The sequence below is a fragment of the Periophthalmus magnuspinnatus genome, chromosome 14, assembly GCF_009829125.3.
Source record: "Periophthalmus magnuspinnatus isolate fPerMag1 chromosome 14, fPerMag1.2.pri, whole genome shotgun sequence".
Lineage (NCBI taxonomy): Eukaryota > Metazoa > Chordata > Actinopteri > Gobiiformes > Gobiidae > Periophthalmus > Periophthalmus magnuspinnatus.
The window spans coordinates 23,723,486-23,737,103 of record NC_047139.1 but is presented as its reverse complement, the minus strand read 5'-3'; the positions used below and the strand labels follow the sequence as shown (position 1 = coordinate 23,737,103).

The 13,618-nt window shown below is 38.9% G+C and overlaps 1 protein-coding gene across 1 annotated transcript in view; it reads right to left on the bottom strand.

Moving 5' to 3' along the window:
• atp2a3 (ATPase sarcoplasmic/endoplasmic reticulum Ca2+ transporting 3) overlaps positions 1-12,366 on the bottom strand; it is a 42,167-nt gene extending 29,801 nt beyond the window's left edge. Inside the window, exons 1-3 of the mRNA XM_033978134.2 lie at positions 11,965-12,366; positions 3,210-3,227; positions 2,528-2,610 (exon numbers count right to left, since the gene is read on the bottom strand). Of these exons, the coding sequence (XP_033834025.1) occupies positions 2,528-2,610; positions 3,210-3,227; positions 11,965-12,082 (219 nt within the window). The 5' untranslated portion in view covers positions 12,083-12,366. The remainder of the gene's footprint in view (positions 1-2,527; positions 2,611-3,209; positions 3,228-11,964) is intronic.
• Between the last annotated feature and the right edge of the window lie 1,252 nt (positions 12,367-13,618).

Here is a 13,618-nt window from a genome sequence, read left to right as displayed (position 1 = left end):
TGTGTCTTCGTGTAGACAAGCTGGTGATGCCAACAGGCAATGGTAAAGGTCAGATCTGTGGAGGGGCAAGTCCCTGAACACCACTGGAAACTATTCAATAATAGTCATCGCAGAGTAAATGGAATGAGGCAAATTTGTGGCTGAAAGTGAGAGCAAGATATTCTGAGCTAAAGCTGCAGTTTGAAACCAAGTCGCATGATGATAAGGTTCACTGATGCCATGCAAAGAAGGCACAAGGCCCTAATGATAAAGTCAAATGTATTCAAAGTTGACCCAAATGAGCTTGTTTGTACAGAGAGCTAAAGTTGCACTTTATATGTGTTCCTGTTCTGACCAGTGTAAGACTGTAAGGACGTTTGCCAAATTATTTTTTTCATCTGTCTCTCGTTTAGTTTGACATATCTTTGCTAATTTATCTTATCTTCTTGTACTCCAGGAAGCACTGACCAATCAGGATGTCCTCTTGTGTCTTCATTTATCAAAAATATGGCTACATTTTACTGTAAAATGGCATCAATATCAAGGCAAGTACTTTTTTTTTAATGTAGTTCAGGATATAACAGACTGAACCTGCTTGTTGGCAATAGAATACATTTTCTTCTTTTTCATCTTTTAGCTACCACTAGAAATTCTGATGAGCTCCACAGTATGCGTTATAGGGCACAATTATGGAAAAAAATAATAATCATGATTGTTTGCATAGAGAAAAGAAGGGGCATGAGTCAGCGCGCCTAAAATGACAAGAACGAAGTGATGAAATGAAAATAGGTGACGTATCTTACAGAAATGTAAATGTAGTATAGCAGAAAGAAAGGCTACAATCCATGAGCTCTTCCACTCAAGGAAACATTGCATTGCACAAAGCATTGAAAGTACTTAGTATTAATGTTAATAATCTTGATTACACTTTTGTAATAGATTAGAGCAATAATCATAATTTTAATTGAAATTTTCACAGCTCTAATGGGTTGTTTGACATTTTTATTTATGGTAACACCTGATGTGTAGTAACCTAAAAAGTGTTCAGCTATAATAATATGATGTCAATACTGTATGAATAAATAAGTGTGTTCATTTCCTTGTTTATGACTTGACTTTTTCTTTACTACATGACTGTTTGCAATGATATTAAACTGCAAAACTGCAGGCGAGTTCCACTGCCAATGTAAACACTAGTCAGGGAAAGCCTCTTTTACACCAGGGAAACTCGGCCCTTACTCCAAACCACAACTGCTCTCCATTTGGAAACATGGGAAGATATATTATGTCATATACATATTTAGAGCAGTTTTCCTACATTCAAAAATAGAAACGCTGGTTCTATCCAGGGATTCCAAGCGGAACAGAGCCATTATGTCAGGCAGGATTCCCCTACTCCACCCAGGTCCAAGTTTCGCCACTCCAATGCTCCGACCAACCACACAATTTAAACACACGCTATAAGATGAACTTTTGACTGATGGTTGTGAATCCAGCTAAGCAGAAGTAGTGTTCCCAATCCCTTCTGCAAAACCATATCAGCAGAGTGGAAAAAACTATATTACAGCTTAGTAGTTTCCACATGAAAAAGGCACCGTTAACTAGATTTGAGAGGGCTTAAGTGTCAATTTCCTGGCCAATTTGGGCTGGAGGTCTCTGGGGGAATATTTGAGAATTAGCATGATGGAATGATTTTGGAAAGAAATGTAACAGTTTCTCCAAAACAATGGCTCTTTACTTCTATATTGATCTACTCTTGCCTCACCCTAGCCAAAACAAAACATAGTGAACTCAGCTTTATCGTGGAAATAACTAATACCTTGAATTGTATTAATTATCTACTATACTACTACTATCTATTATTAATTATGTATTAATTATCTACTATTAAAATCGTCTTTGCTATTTTAATAGGCATTGTGCACAGCAGGATGTTAGCTAGGTCAGTGTGTCTCAAAGCTAATGCTAATTTATATTACTATAAAATATAAAATAAACCACATATTACAATTTAAACTGATAAATGTGAATATTATTCTATTGTTTTATATGTACCTCAGAATTAGCATTAGCTTTAGAACTTTAACATGTTGTCAGGGGCATAAACCCTCAAGTCACTGTCCGCTGCCTTATCTTTAAATATTGGCTTTGTTGTGCACAGAAATTGCCAATTGTATTATTCAAGTGGTGGAGTTATTTTTTTTAGTAATAATCTGTACAATATAAATTGTAATCATTGAAAGTTCAGTACATTTGCCATTGTAAAAATTAAGATTATATAACCACATTGGCTAACACAATAGTGATATCACAGGAAACTAAAAGTATTGTATTAACACCAAGGATTTCTAGCTGACAGAAATATATTTATGAAAACTTTTAAAACATGATTTTATAACAGATTTTCCTTATTATTTCAGTGTGTCAAAAAGTATATTCAAAATTGCAATAATATGAATATAGTAGGACATGTTTTGCCACGTTTGTCAATATTGCACAGCCCTGTTTTTTGGGGGGATTTTTTGTGTATAATGTGTGCTGCACTTACAAAGGAGACACATGCAGCCAGCAGCAGTATTCTGACCAGGAGATCTTCAAACTGCTCCACCACCAACTCCCATAAGGATTTGCCTGTAATATGCAAAGAACAACAGTCACCACATTGCATGAAAGCATATCTACCTTTAGGAGCGTGCACAAATATGGAAATATCTACAGTATATATCATGACACCAAATTTGGTGATACAGTTATAATGGACTGTTGTATCAATATATGGAGTATAAAGAATATTATTTTTAATTTGTCTGTATATTTTAATAATTTATTTTGACAGTGCTACAGTTTTGTTACTTGTTTAGAGAAAGAAACTTGTTTACGCAATACATTTGACATATTCAATGTTTTGATGATTAAAATAGGTGCTTTTCATATCACCTCTGTGCACTGTAATGTATTTGATTCTTTAAAAAATAGTGACATATCGTGTGAGCCAAGCATCATATCGAATGAGGAGAGCTCTGTGATTCCCTGCCCTACCCACATGTATACAGATCTTGCTTTTGACAGTTCTCTTATCATTTGCTAAAGGCTAAACAGTGCATAAACAAAGCAGTGCTCACTCCCAAAGTTTACTCCTCAGCATGCACAGACAAAAGGATAAGGTAAAGATATTTAAGCATGTAGTTTAAAGGAAGGGGCAGAGGCACAGTGGAAAAATCAATATTTACCTTCTTCAGCTGGGAGCTCTGTGGAGGATCCAGGAATCAGGAGAAGGCGGGGCATGGGGAGATAAAGAAAGAGCAGTTAATATATTTGAATTGGGATGCTTGTTCAAACACACTATTAAGAGCTCTGGTGAGTCATCGTTTTGGTTCGATTAGAGTGTGTTGATAAGGCTTCAAGCAAATATTAAACAGTTGGTCAATATGAACAAAGACACAGCAATAATAGAAGATGCATGGTCAAATAAATCTTTGAAGTCAAATGAAAGTTAAATGTTAGAATATTGTGACCGAGGTGAAGACAAAGATTCATAGCAGATGATAGCATTCTGCAGTTAAACATTTTGTCCTTGTGTCATAAAAATAAACAGAAATGACATAAAAAGAAGGTAGTTTGATTCAACCAAAATCAGCATGACTTGACTTTGAAGACTCCATAAAACCCTCCTTCACACTCTAAACTTAGAGTCTAACCATAGATTAAACTGTAAAACAGTTTAATCTATGGTTCTTCCAATCATAGACTATGGCGTCTTGTATTGGATCCCCCGGAAAAACAATAAAATAAAAATAAAGCCTGATGATGTTGTTCATCATATATCTGCTGGTTGTCATTATTTCAAATTCATATTTATGTTGTTATTTAATATTTACTTTACTTAATTTAATATAAAAATATTTTAGAAATAAGATATAAAAAAAAAAAAAACAGGATGTGTGCAAAAGCTCTGTAGATAAACTACACAAGAGATGTTTTGAAAACTACAAGGCTATAGCCTAAACTGCAGAGTTTAGTCTACTTTCATTTGATTAACCAAACCTGTCCAGACTGCAAACACAAATGACTACAGCAGTGAAGTAGAGAGCACATTAGTATTTAGAAAAACACTGCAGTTGACAAGTGCATTTGATGGATGTCACCACAATGAGCTGCAGCAGTTAGTCATGGCATGTGTCAAGTCCAACGCACCAGTGCACAGAAGAGGTATATTTCTGCAAACAGCTCCGGAGCAATCATAACTCTCATGTAATCATCCTACAGAGCCCAGGCCTAATGACAGGGGAAATCAAGAGGAGGAGGCACCGCTGGGACACAGTGACATCACTGCTCGGAGCACAGGAAATCCCTCAGCAGGTTTTAAGCAGTCGCTCTACAAGGACCAGACCCAAAGAGGAGGAGGCTGTGTCATGTTATATAGAGGCCAAAAACAAACCACACTCCTCGCTTACATATTGCAAAGGTCAAACATGACTTTAGACATTTATAACTTAGTCGTTATATAGAGAGGATTGCCTTAGAGGTTTATGTGGTCAAGACTCAACATTGGTGGGTTTATTTTTCACACAAAGACAAAACCGTCTAAGGGAACTTTTGATTTGTGAGTAGCAATTTACAATTAGCTAGAGATGAGCAGGCTGCTGCTGTACATGGCATAATATGGCTACAAGTCAAAGCTCTGTCAACACCCCACTGTGAAGACAGTACGTGTCCTCCCCTGTTATTAATATCTGATGACTCATCGTGAGCACTGCTTCAGTCACCTGTCGTCAGCTCGGACATGGTTGCAGACGCAGGGCACTTTTGGCTGCACTCCTCAGCATAGACGTGTGGTAGACTCCAAAGTGAGTTTTGCTGTTTCCATACTCCAGCAGCCTGACAAAAGCCTGTTTTCCCATTACTGTGCCTCTCAGGTTGTATAATGTTTTTATGGCAGACAGTCTGGCAGCGGCTCAAATGCTGCAGACAAACACTGATTCTGGGTGGACAGAGGTAGCAGAGAGGGCTGCAGTGCAGAGTGGGGTTCCCCGGCTTCCCCCTGCCAAGGATTCCCTCACAGTCATCTGGCCTGTGTCAGCTGCAGGCTTGCCCAGGCACATTCCTGAGTACTGACTTCAGCTCTCCCACTGTGTCCCCACACCACCTCCCGCTCCAGGGGCCAGACAATGAATAAAAGCCTTGTTTACGCACAGCAGCATAGGCCGTGGTGCAGGGCAGAAGGGAGACACTTCCTGGACACTGTTGCCAACAACAGCAGGGCGCAGCATCCAGAGTCAGGAACAGGAAACTGTTCGGGTGTCTGTGCAGTTGGAAATAAACTGCTGAGGTCTACATTTTTACAGAGAAGGACAATATTCATTACTAGGCCTTGTATGGTTAGAACAAGTTCAAGACCTTTTGTGCAAACTATTAATATGAGAAAGTTTTCAGCACTTGCCCTGAAAACTTGAACGACTATACAGCTATGCCTATTAAACAAACAAAGAGTAATTCTTATACAATCTGCAGGACCATGATATGACAAAACACAACATACAATGAGCTGCAGAGCATGTGACAAAGACACACATCTCCATCAACCAAAGCCAACGTCAAAGAGAAATGTGCAGTTTGTGGCTCCTACTCTATGAAAGAGTTTAAAGGAGGCCTAAATATACAGTAATGTGAGCCTCTAATGAAATACTGTATCCTCACTAATGTATTCTTCAGTGTAAAAGGTTGGAACCCATTAACCATATGAAATGTGAATTCAGCCGATTCTCTCTCAGCCATTATGTGAGCACAGAGGGCATCACAGCTCGGGGCTCCACTCATTAGCATCAGCGAAGGGCTTCCCCTCTCAGATGATGTCATGTTATGTCCCTGCAGACAGCTGCCCATGAGTGCACTAAGGGCAAAGAGCAACAGTGAAAACTATGCAGGCACATTATAAGGAAGAACGAATTAAGCAAAACTTTCATATGGATTTCGGGATGAGACATGATCATGTTGAAGATGCTAGAGACAAGAATCTGTTTAAGGCCAGCCTTTATTTTTACAACTTTATTTGACAAACTGTTCTGAGATATATCTCCATACTGATGGTGCCCGAATCTCTTGATCTCGGTCTGAGTCATGAGAGGCTGACTGCTTCTGGTAAAGTTAGATAGAGAAATCAGTAGATAGTGGATCTGTTCACAGGGTAAATGTGTTATTTCTGTGGATGGAAACTTTGTGCTTTTTAGTGAAATTCCAAAACTTTTAAATGTATCACAAAAGCACAGCAGAAATCTGGTGCCTTTGTTTTGAAGGTCAGACAAGCACCATTTTCTGAACACGTAATTGAAGCCACTGAATGAGAGAAGATGCACCACACAGTAAAAAAGTCTGCAATTCCCCAAACAGCAGAGTGAAATCTGTGCTAACACAAGGCTATTTATAGAGTTTATTCCTCATTTAGAAATCAGAGCAACACTTCTGACCAATCACAAGCTGGAACAGTACAACTTCAGACAGCTCAAATTATGTCAGAGATGTACTCAAGTAAAGTAGCCACTGTAAAGGGAAAAAAATATGTATTGACAACATAAGAGTGATACATGACACGTACAATGTTTATATTAAATTTAAAGCACATTACATACTGAATTGTCATATATTGGTTTGCACTAAGGACTTTTGTCCAAAACTAGTTATAAAGACCAAGCCATGTACAATTTGCGAGAAGCACTTGCTGAGCTGTCCTACATGCAGCAAAGTAAAGATGCAAAATATATCAGGGCAAGAAATGTGTTATTACTTTCTAGCATTTCAATAATTAATTTGAAGCTGTCATGTGTGCTAGTAACTACAGAACATTTCTCTTTGAACTAAACAAAATTCTAAACTCCAGGGTGAAACTACATTACTTTTATAACATAATTATCTATTGAATCTAGCACACTTTAAAGGCAGAACAGAATTCTGAGTTTTGATTGAGGCCTAGTTTGCAGTGCTGAGACATTTATTACTTTATAATGAAAAGTGTCACAATCATCATTGTACACATTATTTTAGTTTGTCTTGTTTTTAAAAGGACGTCAGATTGTTCCATGCTTAGTCCATGTTAGGTTGTGATCCTTCAGATCACATCTCTAAAGCGTAATGGTTTGATAATGTGTGACAGGCACAGAGGTGGGAGGTAAGAGGAGACAGGGACATGTCCCAACAGGACGGCAGCCTCTGAACACAACACACGCACGAAACACACACATGTGGGGTTTCCATGCTTCTTGGGGACATCACATTGACTTCAACCACTTCCTGGAGACTCATCCTAACCTTAACCATAGTCACTACTTACCTAACCTTAACCTAAACCCTAATCTTTACCTATTTTAATCCAAGTCTTAACTTTAAACCATGACACTGATATAATAATAACAGATTTACTTCACTGGGAACCTGATTTTTGGCCCCATAAGACAGGAATGTCCTCATACAAATAGTGTGTATACAGATTTTCGTCCCCACAATGTGATAGATACCCACCCACACACACAGAGTACACTAGAATAAGGAAGTGACTCAACCACCCAAAGGACGACAAATTACTTCTCTACAACTTAACCCCTCTTTCTAAGTGAAGTGAAATAAAGGGTTAAGTGAATGTCAAAGTGGAAGCCCCATGCAGGAGCGGTGTGAGGGAAGAGCAGGAAACCATCTTGAAAAATATACCACAGACACGTTGCTTTTATGTCAATTTGCAGAACAGGAAGAGATACAGAGGTGCGAGCCAGTTCCTGTAGGGGAAGTAGTAACAGTTATGCATGGCCCAAACACAGCGTAGTAACTCACAAAAATAATATTGCATAGTTTTCCGATGATGGCATCATTAATGTCCCAGCGCATAGTCAGACATGTTAAGAGCTGCATCAGTGACAAAAGACAACACCCGCCCTCTGATTCCCAGTAAGGAAGAAACGTGATTGAGAAATAGGATTAAGAGGTAAATGTGAAATATGCATTTATTAGAAACGACCAAAACAGACTGCTCATATATAAAATGTACAAACACTGTTAGACGAAATTATACAAAATATCTATTGGTTCCAGAGTACACAAAAACTGCTCATAGTATAAAGGTCCTATATTACACAAAATGGACTCTTGTGAACTTTAAACCATGTTATAACACTGTTACCTCATCAAAAGCATACTCAGCTGTGTTTTGTTGCATTCACTCATGTTTGAATAATCCTTTATTATTAGTCTGTCCAACTCTCCAAAGTTCAAAATGCTCTGTTCCACCTGCTCCTCGTGTAGTGGTTGTTTTCAGTTTAAGAGCTACCTTTTACCTTTAGTTCAGTAGAGATTCGCAATTCCAAGGCTGAAATCATCCAAATGATTCTAGTGAAGGTGTATGGAGTTTAAAAACACAGTGGAGCACTTCCACTGATCCTAAATATGCAGTGTTTGTGTGTTAAACATGTGTGAGTGAAACAAAGCACAACTCCAGGTCTGTTTTTGACAAGGAAACAACATTATAACCTAGATCAGAAAACAACGTATTATTGGTGCTTTAATTTCAAATCCTTTTCACCTATTGTGTTAAATATTATATTAAATGTATACACCCAAACTGAAACAAAGACAATGATGTAAGGATAATACAGGACATCAGCCATTTGATGTAATAGGGATGTTTTGGGTTTAAATACAATGCCAAAGATAAACCATTTACAATCATCACTTATAACATGGTTTCCAAGAGAGCAGACAACAGGCCTGTACTTTTTCATTATTTTTGGTACCTTCAGTGATACCAAAAGCAAGTATGTGCCCTTTCCAAAGAATGAACATCCTTTGAAATGTACGGCCTTGGACACAGTCACTGCTCAATGAAAGCTCAAAGCAGGTAATCGAGGAGGCCTGCTACTCGTACATCACTACCTACTATTTCACAGTTTCCACGATAAACTGTCTAGAAAATCCAAGCTCTTGTTTTTAACAGTTAATTAGCCTGATCTCTTTGGTGTGAGGGAAGAAACTTGCCAGAAAAGAGCTGCCAATGGACCATAAATGGAAGGTGCAAAGAACAGGCAGACATCACCTCTCAACAGCGGAGACAGCTTTGTTGTACTGAAGAACGCTAATTATTCAGAGGATGGAAAAAGACCAGAGTTCACAGCTCATTTGGGTTTCCCTGATTATGAAGGATGTGACAAAAACAGCAATGAAATGGCACTCATCAACAGAGACACTTCCAGATGGTAAAGGTCAAAGAACTGTGCCAACAATGGATAAATTATATGTTGGAAAAACACACACAAATAACTATTGACTTGAATGACCCACTAGATTTTTGATGGTGAATTGACCTTAAATGGTAGTCCCAGAATGTGAAGACCTGCAAGTTCAGGGGCTCCTTATAGCTCATATAATAAAACCATTTAAGTCCATTTGAGTCCTTCTGAGATGCAGACCACACATCTGTATGTTGATTTAAACGTTCTCTTGTTTGAAGCGCAGTGCAGTATCTTGCAAATAAACAAACTAGTTAAAGTGACAAGAGAACTACTGGACTAATTACTATATCAACCTATTGTTCAACAGATTATAGATGATACATTTTGGGGCCTAATATTTATCTTGTGTGCATTTTCTTTACACTAGTAGGGAAGTTTTTGTTACTTTTTTACATTAAGATTTGATCTATAGAGGGTCAAATAAGAAAGTAACACGAGTCATTACATAACCATTACTGTTTCATTCTTCCTGATGTTTTTTATATTATAAAGTGCATTTAGTAAAGGTTTTAATACTGGGATTATCGTCTTTCGGGGTTATTGTGTAAATTAGTTAAGTAGATTCAGTATTATTGTTTATAGTCCATAGTCTTCAGCAGTATATTACAAGTAAGGTGTAGTCATTACTTCAGTACGTTAAATAGTGCACAGAAAGGAACGATGAGCTGATGTGATGAAGTGAACTGTCCGAGTCCCTGCAGTGCTTGTACGGATGCTTGTAACAAAACACCACATCTCACAATCTCGCAAGGCACTCAAGTCTGCAGAGGTATAGAGGAGAGTGAGATGAGAGTCGTTTTCAGCCAATATTAAACCTAAAGGAATCAACCAAAGCCGATTACTCAAGTCAAGTGGCTCCCTTAAAGAAAACAGGGTATCCCCATCTTTCACTACTTATCTGCACACACTCTTGCAGCCAGGAAGTGCACTGCTCAAAACCAAAAAAGATGTTATCTGCGGCAAGACGTTGCTTTTTCCATGAAGTCATCAGCAGCCTATGGGTAGAGCGTTGGGCTACAACAAAAGGGCTACTGTTTGAGTGGCACAATACTGCACACAGCTTGGCCACACATGCAAATGACAGGCTAGTACACGGAAAGGTGGGTGAAGCCAGGTCCCAAGTTAAAAACATACCATCAAAGAGACACAGTAAATTACATGATAAAAGAGCCCCATTTTCTTGTGATTAAGGCTGTCAAAAAGTATAAAAAATCAGATACTAATCGATACTAAAACTAATATTGAAACAAATTCTAAAAAAAAGTCACATTCAGAGGACAGAAATGATCCTTTTCTGAATATCTTTAGAATGATCTTGAGCTGTATCAGGACAAGTATAAGACACGTAGACTATTATACACCCAGGGAACCACAATGGAACCTACATGGACGACTGAGGATTACACAGATGTAAGGCCACATGGTAATATAAATTAAAGTACAACAATTTAATGTTGAAAACACATTCTGTTGTCTACAGAGTGTTTCTTTTTGGTTTATTATTTCGGAACTGGTATCGGGTCTGTTCCTTAGTACCAACTTCGAAATATTATTGTGACAACACAGCAGACAGTACATTACATGATAAAAGAGCCCCATTATGTCTTGAAGTACAAACTAATACTCATTATAATGGGCTATATTGTCTCGCATGTACTCAGTGGTAATTTGAGAGTACAAGTATACACCATACACTTTACAATTGTTGAAATTGAAAACAGGTTGTACAGGAATGCCTCTTTCAGTATCTCTGGCTTCATCGTGGCTGGCTGTTGTACCTTTCCGGATCTGTGTGACAGCCAGGAATGCCCATGTTCAAGCACGCACATGTATAGAGACACAAAGTTACGCGGTTATAGTAATGGTTTAGAACGCCACGAGAACGCTGGTAAAAAAGCTCCAGATTGGTACTCACGGATGTCCTAAAATGCAATTATAAAATGGTCTAACCTTAACATAAAAAATGAATGAACCCAATAAAGCCATCTTACAAGGTTCACTATGTAAGAGTCTGCCACGTGCTGGTCTCCATGGAGATATCATTGCTTTCTTATTACTTTCCTTGAATGCTCCAAAGTAGGGCATTAAATTTATCTATATCCACAAGGACACGCAGATGACGCCATCACCCCCAAGTTACAAGTCAGATCAGCAGAGAACCTATACCACTCACAATCAGAATAGATGCTTTTCAATGCAATAAAAACACTTGGATTAAATAAATGCCACTTAAGTTTAATGCCATAGTGTGGAAAATTCCAGGCAACAGTTGCAAGGGGTGGACCTCAAACCAGAAAAGTTAGATGTAGTGTAGTGTACCTTTAAATATGATAAACACATGACTTGATATGTTGGCTCTATATTATAAATGAAATGTGTAATTAAGAATAGTTGGAGTCCTGCACATGCATAGGTTATATAAGTCTAAATATTGGCTTTTATTTTGCCTGTATGACAATGGATTACTTTATTCGTAGTGCTAATAAATAGGCTACTACAGTCGTAAGCATCAATGAATGTGGAACTGGTGTTTCCACTGACTCCGCGCCTCAGGGAATGGCACAGTTCAGTTGTCAACTCACGACTTGGGGTGAAAAAAAGCGCACAAACAAACGCAGTGAACATAGTAGCTTAGAATGATCGATGTACAAGCACTGACCAGCCTCACAGCAGCGTAGAGAAGTGAAGTTGGCGTGGAAGAAGTACTACTACTCACCGTTCGGACCAAATTTCTCTAGATTAATTTTGACTTGTTCCAGAGTCAACCCGTTGTTTTCGTTCACGCCGAAGTAATCTAAAACTTCAGTGGAGGATTTCGTGTGCGCATTTTCCATCTTGGAGCCGGGATATTCACTTGATCAAGTCGAAGAAGTGCATGTAGAGGAGTTGTGCGTGTATTGCAGGAAGCGGTAAAGGTGAGGAGGAGGAGAGGAGGAGAAGGGAGAAGGTACGCGGCGGTAATTCCAGCGAAGGGCGCCCGGGATACAGTGTGTCACCTGTCCTCCCTTGAAGATATCCACAAACACACGGCGCGGTGGCGTTTGCTGGTCGACTACCGCTGCTGGTTCATCTCCATCCGAAGGTGAGAGCCGTGTGGCCGTGTACTGCACCGCCTCGCGCCTGTACAGCACTGCCTCCTGCGCTCTGATTGGCTGCACGCACCTGAGCGCAACCACGTGCCGCCCACCAGCGCCATTCAAAAGTTTCAACCCAAAATTAAGACGTTTGAAGTTTACAGAGGTTATTTTTTGATGTGTCATTATCTTCAACTGTGAGCTTGTTGAACTTGCTCCCTGTGTTTTGTCAGGAAACTATTAGACTCATTTCCTCGTAGGCTACTATTTTTAAACAGAATAACCGGAACCATAATTGCAATAATTGGATTCTGTACGTTGTCTTTTCATAAGGACAACCCGGAAGTCAGGTGCATGTAATTGGCCTTGAGACAAAAATGACTTGATTGCATAATTGCTTAAAGGGCCGGTATTAAGCTGTTTTCTGATCTATGCTATAATGTTTCCTCATCAAAAACATACCCGGTGTTGTGTTTTGTTTCATTCACACATGTTGAACACTCAAACCCTCCATATTTAGGCTGTGTTCTTCTCTCAAACAAAAAACACTTGTGATGTCATGCGGTAAAACAGGAAGTGGTTCACTGTGTTGCAAACTCATACACCTTCACTAGAATTATCTGGATAAAATACAGCCCTGGAATTGGCAATCTCAAATGAACAAAAGGTAGAAAGTAGCTGTTAAGTTGAGTAATACAACTTCATGACATCATAAGGTGGAACGGAGCATTTTGAGCCTTGGCGATCAGACTAATCATAAAGGATTATTCAAACATGTGTGAATGAAACAGAACACATCTCTGGGTATGTTTTTGAGGAGGTAACAATGTTTTGACATGACTTAAAGTTCACATGAGTCAATTTGGCATAATATGGGACCTTTAAGATAATTAGGCCAAGTTACAAAAAGCAGATTCAACAAAAGTAGACCAAAACATAATTAACATAATCACTTTTAACCTTTATATGACTCATATAGGCTATATAGTGTCACTGCTGTGAGTGAGAAGCAAGAGATGATCTGTGGGCTACTAGCTACATAGAGCTAGCAAGATTTTTTTACTTTTCAAAATTATACAAAAAGACACACATTATAGCTTTTGAGTATTGTTAATCACACCCCAAATACAATGATGAGGACACACGGTGTGTACTAGGACCCCTGTTAGCACCAGTCCGACAGCTGTGCAGTGCGTCCTTGAGGTGGATGCCAGACTGTCCTCTCTCTGGGGGGCTTGGCATGTCTTCTGCGCATGTATTTATGTGCAGGTCCTGGTGACACAAACACCAAGGTCA